Genomic DNA, 19,473 nt, shown 5'->3' with positions numbered 1-19,473 from the left:
GAAGTCAAGAAGATTCATTTTCATGAGTTCGAATCTGACCTCAGACACTTACTAGCTTTGTGAGCCTGGACAAGTCACTTCATCCTGTTTGCCCCAGTTTCCTCATCTGTAAAGTGAGTTGGGGAAGCAAGTGGCAGACTCTGCCAATATCTTTGCCAAGAAAACCCAAATGAAGTCACAAAGAGTCAGATGTGACTGAATAATATCCTTGGTACTATTTCCTGGTGTCTCTGGACAAAATTATAATTTCTGCCATCACTCCCCAATGCCTCATCCTAGGGATTGTGTGGTGAGTTTCCCTTCTCTCTTTTATCTCTGTCTTTATAAAGGAACATAACCCTGAAGCAACAAAATACAGCACTTTTGGTAGAAGAATCTTCTGTTGGCAATGATGGGAAGAAAGTGGTCAAGGGCTGAGTTTTTGGGCTAAGGGCTAAGGAGATGTTTCACTACCTTGGCCATAGATATCTCTAGGCAGAACCCCTCCTCCTATCCTATCTACTCTGAGTCTAGAGCTTTGCCTCCCAAGGTCCAGGTCTTTCTTGGTTTCTGACAAGTTTCCCATATTTCAGGGTCGTCTTGAAATTCAGTGCAGTGGATGAAAAGATCGTCTCAGAATCAGACAGGGGCTCAAATATCACCCTTTATATTTATTAGTTCTGTGGTTCAGTTTCTCAGAGACTATTTCCTCATCTATAAAATGGCAATAGTACAAATTTTCCAGGAGTTTTAGGAGAATCAAATAAGAGTACAATCGTAACATGCTTTGGAAGCCATCAATCATTTTTTAAATACAACCTATCATTTTAATTATCACTTCCTCCCAGTCCAAACTGAGCCCTCTTTCCTGGCCACCAAAAAAGCAAGTCCTTGTCTCATCCTCCAAACTCCGTCTCAGGGTGTAAACATCTCTCCCATAAAATATATAGACAATGACATCATCGTTTGTGCAAAAAGATTTTGATGTTAAGATGAGTGTGGAATGAGGGAACCAGCTTATATTTTCAAGGATCATCAAAATATTATAGATAAAAGCTTCCTCTTAGAAGCCTAGGCACAGCTGGCACCAATGCGTAGAAGATACAAGGAGAGAAATTTAAGCTTGCTTTAAGTTGGAGCAATGGACCATAGTGAAATGAGCGGCAGACTTAGAGTCAGAAATGACCTGAATTCAAATTTTGTCTCTGACGTTAAAGTTGTGACCATAAATAAGCCACTTCTCTGTGCCTCAGTTTCCCAATATGGAAAAAGGGAATAAAAATAGCACCTCCCACACAGGTTTGTTTGTAAGGATCAAATGAGATAGCCTGTGCAAAGTGCTTTGCAAACCTTGCAGTACTATGTAAAGAAGAATTGATGTTATAAACACTGAGAAGGGTTAAAAAAATGGAACCAGCTGCCTTATAAGGTAGTGGCTTCCTTTAGTAAAGAAGAGGTTATGTGGAGTAGAGCTGGGTCCCAATTAGTGCAAATAATGAATCACCTAAAATGGTCTCATTATTCGAACTCAAATGGGCTGGAACTAATTACCATATTTTAAATAATTATAATTACATGCCATTGCATAATTAGCCTACCATATAATATTGTGATTACTATATAATTGTAATTAATTACAATTTCAAATACTTTGTGTACGTCAGGGAATGCATTAACTATACTCATTAGAACCTAACTATATTAGATAGAGGGCTGGGATTGGCGTCCAGAAGACAGGGGTTCAAATCATGCCTCAAATTATACTAGTTGTGTAGCTCAGAGTAAATCATTTACTATTTCTGTACCTTGGTTTGCTTATTTGTAAAAAGAGGTGTTTGGATGGAATGGCCTCTAAGGTGCCTTTCTGCTCTCCTTCTGTGAGCCAATGTACACAGAGCTTGAACAATCATCTCTCTATCTGGAATATTGTTATGGGAATTCTCATTTGGTCAAGGGTTCAACTAGATTGCCTAGGAAGTTCCTTCCAGTTCTGAGATTGTACGAGACATGAAAAATATCCTCTCTTAGAAAAACATGGAGAGATTTGCACGAAATAATGAGGAACCAAGTGAGCACAACCAAGAGAACATTGTATACAGTAACAGCAACATTGTTTCAAGAACATCTTTGAGTCAGTAAGTCATTTTGACTATTATAAATGCCCAAATTAACTGTGCAGAACGGATGAAGAAAGATACTATCTGCATCCAGAGAAAGAACTGAAATATAGATGATATATAGAACCATTTTACATGTGTATATACATATGTGTGTACATATATATGTGTATATGTGTATGTGTGAGTGTGATATACTATTTGTGCTTACTGGTAGCTATAGGGGCAGGGGAGAGAAGAAAAAAGAAACTTACATGAGAATTTTTGTATGTTTGAAAGGAATAACAAGTTATGCATGGCAGATTTACAGCTTCATGTGCAATCATATTTTGCACTATATTATGGGGGAAAAACTACAAAGGATGTGTGAAGAAACAAGCTATCTATATCCAGAAAAAGAGTATGTAATAATACTCTTAAATGGTAAATGAGAATGTATAGAATAATTTTACATATATGTGTACATAACACTTTATATGAGTACGTATGTATATATGTGTATGTATGTGTATATGTGTATGTATGTGTATATGTGTATGTATGTGTATATGTGTATGTATGTGTATATGTATGTATATGCATATTCCAATCATCTTTTTCATTGAACTATGTTATGGAAATGCCTATTTTCTTCCATAAATTAAAAATAAAATTTTTGAAAAGGAAAAACACCCTCTCCTAGATATTGCTTAAGGTCTGCAGACACTCACAGCTTGGATAATAATATTTTACTGTACTATAAACCTTCAATGATTAGGGATTTTACCTGTGAGGGACCTCCCTCCTTCAACACAGATTGCACTCTATAACGTACTCAATGGACCATGAGAGTTGTTCTGGCTGTAAAATTCATCTGAAGGCTACAAACCTGGTAAAGAGTTTCTCTAGCTGTAGCTAGCTTGGTCTTTGGCCAGTGGACCATCCCTGAAGGCTTTTCCATTTTATTAAGATCTACCAGAGATAACACTCAGCAAAATATGGGGCTGTTGACCTCATTATGCCTCAATGTCCTGTTATAAAGTGGTCATGAGAATGTATTGAGATAATAAGTGAAAGGTAAGTTGTTTCTCTTTTATACGGGTTTGGGTTTGGATATAGTTGTTACTGCTCATGTTTCCCTCATTAGAAGGGAAGCTGCCTGAAGACAGAGAGTATTCTGCTTTTTTTTCTTTGTATTTTCAGTAGCTAGTAGAATGCCTTGCCTTATAATGAGTGCTTATTACATGCTTGTTTGATTAAGCTAATATTGTACTCACCTCTATAGAGGACTTGCATAAAAATGGGACAAGACCAGAATTACATGGGATGAGAGGGCTTGGATGACTTGCGATCTGCCCCTGTAAAAAGAGCACTCACTGAGAAGTTCAGAGATTGTTGTTGTTCAGTCTGTCTTACTTCATTTGAGGTTTTCTTGGCAAAGATACTGGAGTGGTTTGTCATTTTATTCTCCAACTCATTTTACAGATCAGGAAATTGAGGAAAACAGGGTTAAGTGACATATCCAGGGTCTTACAGCTAGAAAGTCTCTGAGGCCAGATTTGAACTCATGAAAATGAGTTCTGATTCCAAGACTAGTACTCTATCCACTGCACCACCTAGCTGCCCACTAAACTGTGATACTCACTGCAACATTATTGTAAAGTTAATGGGAGGACAGGGGAAGAGTTAAAGATCTTCCCTGCCCATTAATAGACCTCAATACCTTTTGTTAATTTCTATTGAGGCACTGGGTCAGAGGGTTGTGCCCTCTGGCTCTGCAAAGTGTATAAATACTCTGAGGTGAGGTTTTGCTTTGGGGCTTACTCGTTGAAAGTGTTTGATCAGAGGCCACTAAGGAGCCCCTTGAAAAGCCAGATGTTGGTGCTTCTCTCTCTGGTAACTATGTATGTATGTATGTATGTAATGGACAGACAGTTGGATCTGTCTGTTGATCTGTGAGGTATTATTGCTTATGGTCAGACAGTTGGAAGTCCTGTCTGTTGGTCTTTATTTCTCTGTTCGTATTTTCTCTGAAATTCAGGATGGTGAATTTTTCCCCAGAACTAAGTGGATGATATATGTGCTTGATTCAAGTAGATTGTTGACCCCTCGAAACTTGCTTTCCTTTTAGAAAAGCTGATCTAAGAACTTGTACAGCAGGGTCTCCTGTGTATGCCAGAGTCCTTGCTGTTACATTCACATATCATATAAGCAAAGCTCTGTGAATCTATTGGTGGGAGAAGACTTGGAGCATCCCTCCAGAAGTGTATCACAACCTAATGTAAAGCTTGCCTTTGAGAGATGCCTAAGGCTCAGACAGTTGTGACTTGACCATGATCATACAACTATTGTCAGAGGCCTCATTAAACCCCAGCCCCCTGACTCCAAACCCAGTGCCCTCTACAACTGGGTTCTTAAGCAGTTTGATAAGAGAAAGAATGGGGACACTGAGAATGGCAGAAGTTACATCTCCAGGTGGGGAGAGAAGAGGGAAGCCACTGAGGACAGGGATAACAGGCTGGTTGGCACCAAGGGAGGGTTTCATTCCCCCATCGGACTCCTCTTCCTCATATTCAGCAAGGGCAGACAAATAGCAGCTGTAGCCAGTCTTCTGTGTTTCCAGGGCCAGCACTGCAGAATATTTTAGTGTTCTTGAATATCCATCTGAATGTCTGGGGAGGCAGGAAATGTGGGATTACCCTCCATTTTTATATGCAGGCAAATAGTCTACCTGGAAGACTAACCCTGAGAAAACAGCTAACAGGAGGATCCCTCTGTGCCATGCCCCACTTCCATTCTGAAGGCCCCTCATGGCTGAGTAAAACGAGAGGGATGAGGAATCTGGCATTTACACATACACACACAGACTCAGATAGAGTTCCTCTCTGCCCTGCCACAGGAGTTATAAGTTCTTGGAGGACAAAGATATCTTATATTTCTTGATCTTTTCCAACTACACCCTTCTGTCCCCTCACCCGCTCCACACCCTGCCAGTGCCTCACCTTCCATTATGGCATTCTCATGGATGATGTAGCCTGCAATACAATTAGAGTCAAAAAAAAAGGTTAAGTCTAGAGAGGATCTGGAAATGTGGCTCTTACATGACCCTGTCTCTAGCTAGGACCACACCTGATCTCAAACTGTCTCTTCCTCAGAGACAGAGACTGTGCATTTTATAAATCAGGCTGGGAGCTGCCTGGGCATGAGGAGTATGTCTCTCTGATCAAATCTGTGGGTCCCTAAGGATAGGGCCAAGTTCTCCCCTGCCAACTGGACCAAGACCCACGCAACTATCTTTGGACCTCTGATCTTCAGCATTGTGTAATCATTGAAATAAATGCAGTCATAACTAGCATCATTTGGCAGGCAACAGCTGATAGGGACAGCTCCTGTGCTGTCCAAGCATCTGAAAAGATCAAGACAGGATAGAAACAGGAGGCAAAGCTAATAAGATGAAATATAATGGGACAAAATGGAAAATGCAATGTTTGTATACCTGCTAACAGCAGATGAGAGAAGGCACAACTCTACATTATATGTGTAAAATAAAGCCAAGGGTGTAACTGAATTGAAAGCTCAATTTGAGTCATAACAATTGAAAAAGTGAAGATCATGTGTAGTATGCAAATTGAGGGATGACCCATAGTCCTCTGCCTGGTCAGACCCCACCTGACCAGTGCCACATCTTAGGAAGGATTTTGGCAACTTGTAGCATATCCAAAAGTCTACCCTGACAGGGAGATCATGTGAGGAGGCTGTGAACAACACTTTTTGTATCCAGATTAGGCTAGATTTACAATGAAGTATCTTAGTGCTTTCAAATTCTGTGATTTTTGGAGAGAGTAGGTCATGTTCAGAAGAGATTTAGGAACAGTCTGATAACGGCCTTTAAGTATTTTCAAGGCTGACATGTGGAAGAGAGATTAGATGTGGCATCAGAGGACAGAACTAAGAGTCATGGGTAGAAATTGCAGGGCTTAAGAGAGGAAGGAGAAATTTTAGGTTGATGTAATAAAAAGTATATAACAGTTACAGTAGTTCAAATGGGGAGTGAGATGTCATAGGAGGTAGTGAGTCCTCCATTTCTGTTGTAATTAATTCAAGGCAGACTGCCTACTTGTCAGAGTTGTTACAGAGTTGTTGTTCAATCAGATACAGTTTGGACGAGTAGACCTTGGTAATATCCCTAAACTTTTAGATTATGGGATTCTCATTACAAAACTTTCTTTTAGTTCTTACAACATGGGCATGGATGGAGCATTGACATCTTCCATTCCTTTGAGACCTACTGTTACTTGTTCTATTTCCTCTCTCCTCAGACACACACCTGTGTTTATCTTCTTCCAGTAGATAAAGGACACAACACAGCTCAGCACCAGGATGACAACCCCAAGAATGCTGAGTGTCACAGTCCAGGTCCTCTTCTTAAGGGGTTTTTCAGGTACTATGGGATATAGTAATAAAGAGAAGACAATTAATGAAAGTGAGAGTCTTTCCAGGAAGTAATGGAGAGTACACCAAAGGGAACCCACCCCTATGGGTCCATTCTAGAGAAGCTAGGAAAAGGCAGAAGTCAGCAATATTTCATCGCCTATCTCCCTGAGGCTCAGACTAGCAAGTTCAAGCCAGGCACTCACCAGGGAATACTTTTGGTTCTCCTAGCTCAATATGGTCCACCACACAATCATAATTGGTCCCTGTGTCCCCTGGTAGGAGCTCAATGATGATTCTTTGGTAGAAGGTGCCATCAGCATTGGGCAGAGTGCTACTGGAACTCTCCTTCCCTGCCACAATTATGCCCCCACCCTTCTGCCAGTGCAACAGAATTGCGCTGGGGTAGAAGCCTGTGGCAGAGCAGGAGAGGAGGATAATGCCATTCACAGTCTCATGGTAAAGCACGGTCACTTCAGGAGGCACTAAAGACAAAGGTTAGAGAAGACAGCATGTGCAAATGTCCATGTCTATTTTCCATTATTCTGTCTCTCCCTTTCTTAACTTCCTTTATTGTCATATCTCCTAGGATCCAGTAAATTGTAAAGTCTTTGAAGACAAGATAATGATTATTCATTTTATAATCCCTCTGTACCCACTTTATACTGCTCCATTCTCCCCTACACACACCAGACCCTCAATAAATGTTTGTTGATACTCATAACAATGATGTCACTAGATTTTTAACCTAACAAGAAGTCAATGGGTCTTTGTTAACAATGAGTTAAAAGCCATTTCAATATTCCCCAGTGATCAGATCTGTGATTTTGTACATGTGCTTATTCCCTTCAATGATGAGGCTCATAGACCACCAGGATCATAAACTCCCCCCACCAAAGCCTATAACAGAGGCATGCCATAGCAGTGATGTGTGACCTCAATTATCCAGACACTCACTAAAGGTCTCTCCACCAAAAGGACAGCAGCTAATAATGTGATGACTTGGCTTAGCGATAACTTCATCCTTTAAATTGTAAAGAAACCAATAAAAGAAATTCTTTCCTGGATCATTTTCTCACTAATACAGAGGGACTAGTTCCTGGGGGTAGAAACAGAGGGGTTCAAGGTGCAACTCAAACCCACAGGTTTAAATTTAAACCTACAGATTTAAAACATAGGTTTACATTTTCATCATGAGTGGTTACACCTCAGAAATCAACAGACGCTACAAATTGCCTTGAGTTATTGTTTTGTTGATTTCTGATACTTAAAAATTGATGGAGAAAATGCATATAACATAAATTAAACTTAAAAGTATACTGTGCAACCAGCTTATTAAGAATTTACTAGCACATAACTGTGTGGAAGTGATAGGAACCCTGAGTGAAGTGAATGTTAACTTCTAGACTTTGGGATAGGAATCTCAGATCTAGTCTGACATGTACCCTATATTTTAGGAGAGATTTCGAAGAGTTCATAGGAAGGCTAAGGAAGACCTCATGGACTAAAGTTCTACAGAGGAAGTCCATCCAGGAGGTATGGAACATGTTACAAAATTAAGTTCTAAGGAAGCAAAGGGAAACAATTCTGATGAAGAGGGAAAAGAAGAGTTGTCTGAAGAGATTGATGCAGATACACAGGGAAATGCAGAATATGTAAGCAAGGACAGGTAACAGATGACAATGCCATTGTCCTGTAAAGGTAGAATGAGTAGTATTGAGGCTCAGAATGAGCTTTACCTGTTGAGGAAAACAAAGGATGACAACAAAAAGCTATTTGGAGAAAGAAAAGCACTGCAGACAGGATCGGATCATCACTTGGGAGTGGATGGAATAATAACTAAGGACAGAGAGAAGCAAAACTGCTCAATTATTTTTATGCTTCTGTTTTCTTTTCAAAAGAGAATGACCTTTACACTGGGAATGACTAAACAAAAAAAGGCTAATGGGGGGAGATGCCTCCAGATAAGTAAGAAAACTATAAAAGAACATGTGGTTATCCTTGATGACATCAAATCACTTGGCCCAGATGAACATTTCTGGAATACTGAAAAAACTGGCAGATGTGATGGCCCATTTACTCTTGGTGACATATAAACAATAATAAAGAATAAAGGATATACTACAGAATTGGGGAAGGGAAAAATGTCCTGATTTTCAAAAAAAGCAGACAAAAGAGTCTGAAAATTCAGACCACCAAGTTTGATTTGGATTCCTGGGTAAACTCAAGAATGGATTGTGTTGGGGATTTTTAAATTCTTGGTGAACATCTAGAAAAACAAGGCGTGATTGTCAAGAGCCTGTTTGGCTTTGTCAAGAACAGATCATGCCAAACTAACCCCATCTCCTTTTTTGACAGGACTACTCAACTATTAAACATTCAATAACATATTATGCTATGCATGTGGAAAAGGTAGAGGGATGTAGACTAGAAGATGGTAGTTTAAGTGCATTAAAAACTGATTGAATGGTCAGATTTTAAAGAGTAGCTATGGTGGCTCAATGTCAGCTTGGCAGGAGGTCTCCAGTGCAGAGTCCCAGTGATCTGTGCTTGACTCTGTGAAGTTTGACATTTTTCTCAATTATGGGAATAATGTCAAAGGTGAGGTGATTATCAAATTTGAAAATTATGCAAAGCTGAGAGACAGAGCTGGAACTCTGGATAACAGAGTCAGTATCCAAACTTTGACAGGTCAAAAAATTGATCAGAGTCCAATAATATGAAATTCAATTGAGATAAATTTAAAGTTGTTTAAATAATATATTTCATAAGTGAAAAATGTGGGAGGTATTGCTAGACAAAAGTTCTGAAAAATTATCTGGGCATTTTAATGGATTTCCAGCTTAAGATGAGTCATCTTTGTGATATGGTAACCAAAAAAAATGCTCATGGGATCTCAGGATGCATTCAAATAGGCATTCCAGAAAAGAAGAGATGCTATTTCCTCTCTACACTGTCCTTATCATCCCACATAGGGAGTACTGGGTTCAGTTCTTGGCACCACAAAATAAGAAAGTCATTAATAAACTAATCAACTATCCAGAGGAATGCAACCAGGATGGTGAAGGACTTGGAGTCCATGCTATAGGAAGTTTGATTAAATGACTGGGAATACTTAACCTGGAGAAGAGAACTCTAGTGTATGGTGTTCAGCTGGAGGGCTGCTACATGGAAGAGAGCTTAGACTCATTTGATTAGAAACTAGAGAGGACAACCAGGTGAAATAGGGTGGGGGAGTCACAAAGTGGTCAATGTAGGCTGGTAGATAGGAAGAACTTCCTAATAATTTGAGTTTTCCAAAGTGAAATGGAATTCCTTGAGAGGTGATGGATTCCCCTTGCTTAGAAGACTTAAGTCAGAGACTAGAGAACCATTTGTCAAATATTGGAATGGATTTTCAGGTATTAGAGTGAACTATCTGACCACTGAGATCTCTTTCAGTTCTTAAATTTAGTAATGCTGTGTTTCTCTGACTTAGCAGATAGCACTCCATCAGCCACTGTTGTCAAAAACAACCCCAAATCTTCATTATGCAATACTTTCCCTTTTGGTGATAGGCACTACCACCTTTATTTAAGATGAGACTCAGTCTGCATTTGTGTCTGATGGGACCAAATGGGGCTTGTAGCCCCACACACCCCAGGGTCACCTCCACATGATAATGACACATTAGAGAATGACTTTTCTCCCTTGAGCAAAAGCACATATAACCACAGTCCTTTCACTTTCTTAGAGCAATTAGAATTCTAGCCAGGATTAAAACACAGTTCTTTGATTTCCCACACAAGGCCATCAGTTACTATCTAGAAAATGCAGAGATGGCATGGACCAGCTGGATGAAGGTAGACAGGATCAGAGACTACTCACCATTCTTCTTTCTGCTTGAGTGCTGCAGGATTTTTTTCATGATGCCATAACAATATTCCTTCATGTAGTAATCTTTCTGATTGACCCAGAAGGTACTCATCAGAGTAGGTTTGAAGGAGTCAGTCTCGGATATTATGAAAAACCACTGTCCAATCTCATCTAGCCAGCAGAAATCCTCACCATCCACAGCAATCTTGATTTGGTTGCCTATGTCATTGTCCCTTTGAAGTTCACAAACTATGGAGACCTGCAGTGTGATGTTGTCTGGAAAGGGAGATTTGGAGGCAGTGATAGAATGGAACGAGCATTGGGTCAAGATTCAGTAGGAAAAGGGTTGAAATCAGAAAAACAGAGTAAATTATGGAGGATCAGAAGAGTAACTGCTTCAAATTGGAGTTCAATGATTGAGGAAATATAGATGGCAGAGGAAGGTACAATTCTAAGGATGAAGGCAAAGACCGTTTGGACCATTTCCAAGAGGACCCAGTACCCCAGGAAACAGATGCAGTTCAATGAGGCCTAAGTCTTGGTCCTCTCCCTAGAATGTTCTTTGATCCTGATCCTCAGACCAATATCATGGTCTCCTATGAATGGGAACCATGGGGCTCAATGAAGAGAAAAGCAGAAGAAAGCAGGGAGAAGAGAAAGTGAAAGAAAGAAGTGAAAAGAAGAGAGGGGCTGACTCACTGTCACTCTTGGTATCATTCTGCCTCAATTTCTTCAGAAACCAGAGGAAGCTCTTCTCATGGTCTACTAACTTCTGCTGAGTCTTCTCCATGAACTTGGCCCCCAGGACCTGAGAGATCCAGGCCTCCTTGGCCATGAGCTGGCTGTTCTGTTTGTCATAGAAGAACACCTGGATGTCATCTACAAAGTCCACCATAGTGAGGTCCAAGATGGAGTTTCCTGTGCCCACTACTGTGAACTGTACCTCATGCTGGTGATGAGCTACAGGACAAGAAGGGAAGGGAAAACAAAAGGAGATCAGGTATGGGGGGAGGCCCAGAATCCTCATGACTTCTCCCACTCATCCATTTGTCCTGCTACTTGGGAGGCAGCAAAGTGGCACCATGTCTAGGGCATTGGACTAGGAGTCAGAAGAACCCCAATTCATACCCTGCATCAGACACCTACTATCCTGTGACCCTGGGCAAATCACTTAACCTTTCTGTGCCTCAGTATTCTCATTTGTAAAATGAGGAAGTTGGACTCAATAGTTTCAAAGTTCTACTTCTATCTCTAAATGTCTGGTCTTAAGATCCTATTGACTCCCACTAAGAGAAATGAAATTAAGACTAGGGGAGCAAGACAATTCAGAAGAGGACAAAACATCCAATAGTCCTTCTGTTCCATGCCTAGACTAGGACTAGGCATGCAGGTTGACTCAATAGTTTATTCAAAAGATGGTAATTGATAATGTAAGCACTGTACCATCCTTGACCCTCTCCTCAGTATTGAGACTCATTTAGGGAAGAGCAGAGAGGATTGTATAAACATTATTAGTTGGAGTGGTATTCTAATGCAGCTGGGTGGTACAGTGGATAGAGCACCAGGCTTGGAGTCAGGAATACCCATCTTCCTCAGTTCAAATCTGGTCTCAGACACCAACTGTGTGACCCTGGGCAAGTCACTTAACCCTATCTCCTCAATTTCCTCATATGTAAAATGAACTGGAGAAGGAAATGGCAAACCACTCCAATATCTCTGCCAAAAAAGACCCAAGTGGGGTCATGAAGTGTCAGACATGACTGAACAATATCAGCACAGAGTGAGGGGAGCTTCAGCTGAACTAAGAAAGTGGGAGCACAACAAAGATGCTGGTGTAGGAGAAACTTGTCTATCACACTCCTTCAGACACAGAGCAAGACAGCATAAGGAGACAGGGCAGGGGTCAATCAAATACAGTCAGAAATACTGGATGCATTTATGTTAGGTTATCAGGGACTTTTGTTCTATGTGTATTATTGTGATGAATTTTCCTACAGGGAAAGTTCCATCTTTGTTTCCTCAATACACCAAATGTATCTGCCACTGTTTTGTGAAACTGTCTAGAATTACATGCATAGGTTGTTCCCTAAGATGTCTCCTATACAGGATCAAGAGAAGTTTTCTGATCTTATTGAGAGAGTTTGAAATTAAAATGGATTTGGAATAAAAGAACCAGGATGTGAAGTCTGGCTCAGTTACTGCTTGAGAAAAGTCACTTTCTTTTTCTGAGACTCAGTTTCCCCTTCTGCAAAATGAGGGCTTAGAAGAGATCATCTCTAAGGTATCTTCCAGCTATAAATCCTATGATTCAATCTTGGGTTGACATTGCAATCAGTAGTAGCAAGTGTATCATTCAAGATGATGAGAAGAAGCTTAAATACCAAAAAATTAATAGATTATTTTTTTCTAAGCAGAATGTGATCATTCCCATGGCCTTGAATTTTTTTCTACATGTGAGATTCCATAAGTATAGGGAACTATAGTGAGTAACTTCCCCTCTCCAGGTTATCCTTTTGATTCTCTGGACTTCACCACATCCCAGCAACATTCTCATCTAGGAAGATCCCTATGCCCCTAGGCTCCATTCTCTGCTTTCTGAATTCCTCCTAGACTCTCCATCTTGATGAAATGCCCAAGCCAACCATGCTCATTCCTCTCTTCATCCAGTTCTAATCTTGACTCTGCAGACTTCTCCACTATGACTCTATGGATACTTTATCCTCCGTCCCATACACACTTTTCTCAGCTCCATTTCATCTGTTGTCTCTCCACAGAGGGTAGGGGCTATCTTGCTTTTTGCTTGTATTTGAGCTTAACTCAGTCCCTAGCATATAGTAAGTACTTAATAAGTACTTGCAATTCAGTTGATCACTTTCTTTCAAATGCATCATCTGTGGGCATTCTTTTTGTGAGCCCTGAGAGGACCAGAATATGTCAAAGGATGAACCTGAATCCAGGTCTTCCTCACTCTGAAGCCAACTCTCTATCCACTGTGCCATAATTCTTGTTGCCTTAGATAGCTATACATTCTATGAATAGAATTCTATACATTCAACAGAATGTTAATAATGAAATTAACTAGATATTTTAGCACTGAGATGTCACTGAGACTTAGTGACTCTGGACCATTACTAGCACTCATTGATAGAATGGTTTACTTTATTCAACAGAAAAAAAAAGAATAAACAGAGGAAAGTAGGCTTGCATATGCACAAAATGTACCCTTGTGCAGAAATCTGCAAGTCAGAAATGGGAAGTGTAATGGAAAACATTTATATGAGGATCAATGGAAAGAGAAAAAAGAAATAATATTGTTGAGACTGTATACTATAGACTGACTGGTCAGAAGGAGAAACCAGATAATGAGTTCTGGAAACAAATCCCAAAGCTGTCATGGAGACAAAATATATTGGTAAATGACTTTGGCTATGCAGACAACAGCTGGAATGTTTCTCTGCCACAATCAGAATAGTTACAAAATTCTTATCTGGCTGATGATTATGTATTTCAGAAAATGCAAAATTAATGAGGTGAATTGCCATTATGAACTAGATTCTTACTAAAATGGAGACTTTGCCTTACTGAAGCAGAAATGGGGGGCAATTTGGACAGCAGATTATCATACTATCAGCATGAATTTGAAATCAGAAGAGCCCTGGATCCAATTCTGGCCCTGAAATTTATCTGCTATGAGATCATGGGGAATTTGTATGATCTGAGATTCAATCTTTATCAATAAAATGAGAATAATCTTACCTATAGTACTTACCTCAAACAGTTGTTGTGAAGATCAAATAAGAAAATAGATGTCAGTGCTTTGAAAACCTTGAAGCATTATGTAAATGGAAATCTTTATCATGTTACTTTAGAAGAGGAAATACTTTCCATTGCCTGACATGTACCTTTGACAGAAGAAAGTGTTTCTGAATTCAGATATAAGATATGCAGGACCCTTTGTCCTATATTTCCATGAAAGAAGCTGATTTAAGAGGGATGGGTTGCTCCTGGGAATAAAGTTCTGTGACACAAACATAAAGGATTCCAATACAGAAGGAAAGGGTATGGGATTAGGGGAGGGGAACTGCCTAAAAAGGCATAGGAAAATCCTGGAACAGTCAGATTCTGAACTGAGAGTAGGTAACTGAGGATGAATTTGTGAAAGTGCAATGTAATCTTTTAAGAGCATTAGGAATATTGAAACATAGAAGGAGGTAACGTTGCATTGAATACTATGGACAAAGATAGAGTTTTTAGCACAGTTAGGAAGAGGAGTAAATCAAAGACTAGGTAAAGCATCAGCTTGGGATATTATTAAGGGAATATGGCTGGAAGGAGATTGATCGATACTGTCAAATGCTATGGAGGTCAACAAAGATGAGAATTAAGAAAAGGCTAAATGTCCATTCCCAAGGGAAACAGTAGGGTATTGATAGGCAATTGAGACTATGATTTGTTCCTCTTCCTCACCTCCTCTCCCCAGTTGCTATATTCTCATACAATGAAAAAGGGATGGCAAATGGCGACCCTACACTGACTCTTGTGCATATGCTATCTATCTACCTTTTCCTGGAGCTCTCCAGGGTCCCACAAACTCCCATTGCAATGACACTATCTGATGGTCTTCTGACTTTCCTTAGGTATATCTTGCTCATCTCCCTACCCCAGAGAGCAGCACAGCTCTAACCCCACCCCACCCCAGATACCTGTCACATTGATAGGGAGTCTGCTACCATGCTAAGTGATCCTAATTCCTGATATACCACATAGCAGACAGAACTGGAAATCCTTGATCCATGGTGGTTCTATCCATGTCCAAATCTTTGTTCTGTGAAGTTTGGATTCAGTCAAAGGGCCACACTTGAGGACTTAGAGAGCCACATATAGTCTCAAGGCTGCAGGTTCCCCATCCCTGTTCTACAATGTATAAGTTCTTTTCCTTTTTCCCTTATCACCTTTGAAAACAGATCAACTAGTGGTATTGCTGGGTCATAGGTAGCTTAATAACTCTAATAATCTCAATCCTTGGAATCTTTTCTGAAGTCCTCTCAAGATATCTTAGGAAGACAACTACTTTACCCCCTTTATTTCTGCAACTCTGTATTCATTTCACAGTGATTTTCTGTTCGTGGAGGAGATCTGGAGAACCTGAAAATTTCTGACCTACTCTACCATCTTCCTAGAAAGCATCGTATGTTTTTTTTTATATTAAGTTCTAAAGGTGCCTTTTTCAAACTTCCTCCTTAATGCTACTCGTTCTGCCTTCTAAATGCCAAAGAGAAAGAGTCTAATTTCTCTTTCATATGCTGCTCATTTAAACAGTAGAATATAGTTGTCTGTAATCTCACCACCAGCTTTGATTGAATTCTCTCTACCACAGGCTAAATATTCCCTGTTCTCTTATAAATGCAGTAGAATTCCTACCGTTAGAGGTCTTCAGAGATTGAAAGACCACCTGCTGGAAGATATTATGGCGAATGAGAGTTCTCACTCTTGCATGGGTTGGACTAGAAGAACTGGAATCCCTTCAAACTCTGTCCATAAGGCTGTTCCCATCCTTTGAAAAGTAAGGTAAGAGCTGACAACAGAGCAATTGATGGTCATGGAGTTGGAGGAATGTGCCTTTTACCTTTTACCAGGATGACATGGAGTATCTTGGCTGGGGAAAAAATCAGAAGCTTCAATTCCTAGTTTTAATAGACCAAGAGTCCTAACGGATCCTAAGCCAAGAAACAATCAGTTGCCATACATCTGGAGGCAAGTTTCCCTTCCATATCCTCCTTAAAGAAATGACAATAAAAGAAAGTAATGAGAAGGAGAAATTTCAGAAGATTAAAAAGTGGATTTTGTGGTTCACTGCCCAGTCAAGGTAGCCAGATCAAAAAGAACCCCAGATGGAATGCCATAAATTGCACCAATAAATCCAATCAATAACCAGACATTAATGAAGTTGGGGAAATAAGCTTATATTCTGTCAGTCTGTTTGCTACTACATTATTTTTGTTCAATTACCCAAAATAAAGTGTCTTGAAAAAGTCAAAAATTGCCTCCATTGAATTAAGAGGAAAAGGTATAGTGTGTCTAAAATGGGTCAGAGTACATGAAAAATTAGCATGCCCCCTGGTGGCTAAATATTATAATGAGAACAGAAGATTCCCTTAGAGCCCTAGAGGGAGTTGGTGGTTCTAGGGGTTGATTTTTTTTTTTTTTTTTTTTTGGCAAGGGGAAGGCCCTAGGCCTTCATCAGTGTGGGGAGTCTCCAATATGGAAACTACCTTTATATATATATATATATATATATATATATATATATATCCTATAAATATATTTATATCCCATATATATATCCTATAAATATATTTATATCCCACGATTGTATAGTATGTCAGAGGCAGAAATTTAACTCAGATCAACCTGACTCCAAAGCTGATCAGTTTTTCATTAAGCTACAATGACAAAGTTAATAAAGAAATGAAAATAAAGGAAAGAGAGTCAAGAACTGATGTGGACACTGACCCCTTTTTTTCAAGGATTTTCCCATAGGGACATCCATAGATCTGACCATCAGGTATAGTCTCTGGCTATCATTTTCCCAGAGACCCTTATTTCACCCCTGTGTGCTTGATACTGAGCTGGGATCTCTCCTTAGCATGAAGCACAGATGTTTACTGCATGTGAAACCATAGTCAAGTCCCCTCATCTCTCAGAGCTTCAGTTTCCCCATCTATAAAATGAGAGGGTTGAATTAGATAACCTTGAAGGTTTTCTATAGCTCTGAATCTACATTAAGAACTCGACTGGCCACTTGTCCACTTAAAGCAAATATGAAAACCCCAGACCTGCTGCTTTCTCTTACCAATTTCCCTCATTGGTGCGGGCTGCCCCTTCCATCTGCCTTCATACTCCCAGAGACCAATGGGGACATCTTTAAATCTTCATTGCTTGTGGAGAATACTTTCTATGTTTCGACCAGCAGGGGCCACCCCCTGACAGCTAGGTTCCCACATCTGCCTGTTTCCTAGTAAATTATTGGTCTCCCTAACAACAATAATAATAATGTTTCTATAATTCTAACCATGTGGCAATTACTATACTAAATGATTTACAATTATTATCTCATTTGTTCCTCACAAATTCTGCAAGGTAAGTGCCATTAATATTCTCATTTTATAGATGAAGAAACTGAAGCAAATAGAAGTCAAGTGACTTGCCCATGGTCAGACAGTTTGTAAATATCTGAGGTCAGATTCAAACTCAGGACTCCAGAAATTTGGCATTAGCCCCTCCACTGCCTCACTGCTAAGACAGTATAAAGGCAAATACCTATTTTGATTACTATAATTATCATCTCATTCTCTTTGATGTTATCAATGGAGTTCAGAAAGAAATGGTTCTGGGACAAGACATTGTTCTGTTCTCATTTTTGTGTTTATATAACATGCTATGGACTATTCTGCAGATGGACAAAATTAATGCATTTTGTACCTAAATAAAAGTACAATGATGAAAACTCATCCAAAACAGGCTTTCTGAAAAATATATCAGAGCAACTCTAAGAGCAGATAGACAAGAGCATTTCATCCTGGTAGTAGAAGCAATGATAATAATAGCAAAAGAGGTATTAAGGAAGGCTATCCAATATAGCGACATAGAGCCCACTTTCAAATCAGGTAGCCCTGGGTCCCAGTCCTACCTCTAACACATAGTACTCAAGTCCTTTAGCCTCTCAGCGGCCCATGCAACAACTTCCTGAGAGTCTAAGTTTCAGAACAGGTGCTGATCTGCATAGATAGAGAGAGATTCCTCCTTAGGAGTCTCCTAGAGTGATGAAATCACAAATCTAAAGCAATAATAGTCACAACAGTCACTGATAATTCTATGGCACTTCAAAATTACAAAGTGTTTACCTTCTGGGTCTCATTTGAGAATCCCCACAGTCCCTTGGAGTAGGTCCTAACTGAACCCTGCAGATGTCTTTGGTTCAAAAGGAAATGATCAACTCAACACAAGGTGAACCAAACAAAAAAATCAAATCAAAGTTATTTTGCATGGATCACCAGGTGGGCATTCGGTGAAGTGTGGATCCTGCTTGTGAGACGTTGCACCTGAGTCTCCTTTTTTTCACCTCCACTTTCTTTTTTAGTGCTCTCCTACTTGATGCTCTTTCCATTTTTCATTTAGCCCTCCTTTCTTTAATAACCTAGCAGTTCCCATCCTGCCCTCTTCTCCAGATAATGGTCTAGGTCTGTCTCTGTAGGTCCTTTACATAACAGCACCTTAACCAATAACCATTAACTCTCATTCCTCTCTTCCTTTCACTGTCCTGGTGGCCTCAGTCACAAACCAGCTCTAAACCTTTCAAATTCTTACTGGGGATGGTCACTAGCAGAAGATACCATAAAATAGTCTCATGCATGAAACCCGGATTTATTCTAGTTGATTGGGGGAGGATTATCCCATCAAAATCACTTCCTGCCCTGACGGTTCTAGTCATAATGTCCTTGTTATTTTGACTCCCTGGATGTCTTTCATATTGTACCTTCCCCATAAGAGCAGGGTCTGAGTCTCCACTATCAAGTTCAGACTCCAATATCCTCCATCCTCCTACCCACCTGACCCCTAGACTCACCTGCCTGGATCCCCATGAAAGCATGTGCCCCCAGGATAAGCAGCAAGGGTGAGAAAAATCCCTTCCTCTTTTGATTCTCCATCCCACTCCACTTGTCTGTCATCCTCAACCACACCCTAATTGGAGCAAGCTCTGCTTTCCAGACTCTGTACCCTGGCAGTGACCAAAAGTGAGATAAGGTCCATATATAGATATACTTGATCCACCCTTCATTTTCACCCTCCCTGTGATTGGCCCTGCTGGGACTAGCCCTCTTATCATTGCTCACTGAGATGTTTTTTTTTCTAGACAGAACTTGAGTGTGTTTGGCAACCTGGAAAGTGGAAGTGAGATGGGGTTTATGGTTAGGGCAAGAAACTCTAGAGCAGAGTTACTGTCAGGTGTTGTTGGGGAGGACTGGAGGGTGAGGGCTGGCTCAGGTCCAAGGACACAGAAGGAACTCGTGTTTCTTGAATTTAGAAAGTGCTAGGTCTCCTAACAGACCCA

At 40.1% G+C, this 19,473-nt stretch overlaps 1 protein-coding gene and 1 long non-coding RNA gene across 2 annotated transcripts; one reads left to right on the top strand and one right to left on the bottom strand.

Annotated features, from left to right (window-relative positions):
• Positions 1-254: 254 nt before the first annotated feature.
• On the top strand, positions 255-8,931 carry LOC140521731 (uncharacterized). The gene is made up of 3 exons (XR_011973037.1): positions 255-289; positions 6,395-6,516; positions 7,964-8,931. It is a non-coding gene; the product is annotated as an uncharacterized lncRNA (long non-coding RNA).
• Positions 1,573-19,139, bottom strand: LOC140521730 (hereditary hemochromatosis protein homolog). Its single transcript, XM_072637055.1, has 7 exons — positions 18,988-19,139; positions 11,061-11,321; positions 10,374-10,637; positions 6,713-6,991; positions 6,403-6,519; positions 5,078-5,110; positions 1,573-4,747 (listed from the first exon to the last, which is right to left on the bottom strand). The coding sequence occupies exons 1-7, from the start codon at positions 19,088-19,090 to the stop codon at positions 4,719-4,721; spliced, it is 1,086 nt and encodes a 361-aa protein (XP_072493156.1). The 5' UTR covers positions 19,091-19,139; the 3' UTR covers positions 1,573-4,718.
• Between the last annotated feature and the right edge of the window lie 334 nt (positions 19,140-19,473).

The sequence above is a fragment of the Notamacropus eugenii genome, chromosome 1 (genome assembly GCF_028372415.1).
Source record: "Notamacropus eugenii isolate mMacEug1 chromosome 1, mMacEug1.pri_v2, whole genome shotgun sequence".
Lineage (NCBI taxonomy): Eukaryota > Metazoa > Chordata > Mammalia > Diprotodontia > Macropodidae > Notamacropus > Notamacropus eugenii.
This window is presented reverse-complemented; position numbering and strand designations above follow the sequence as displayed.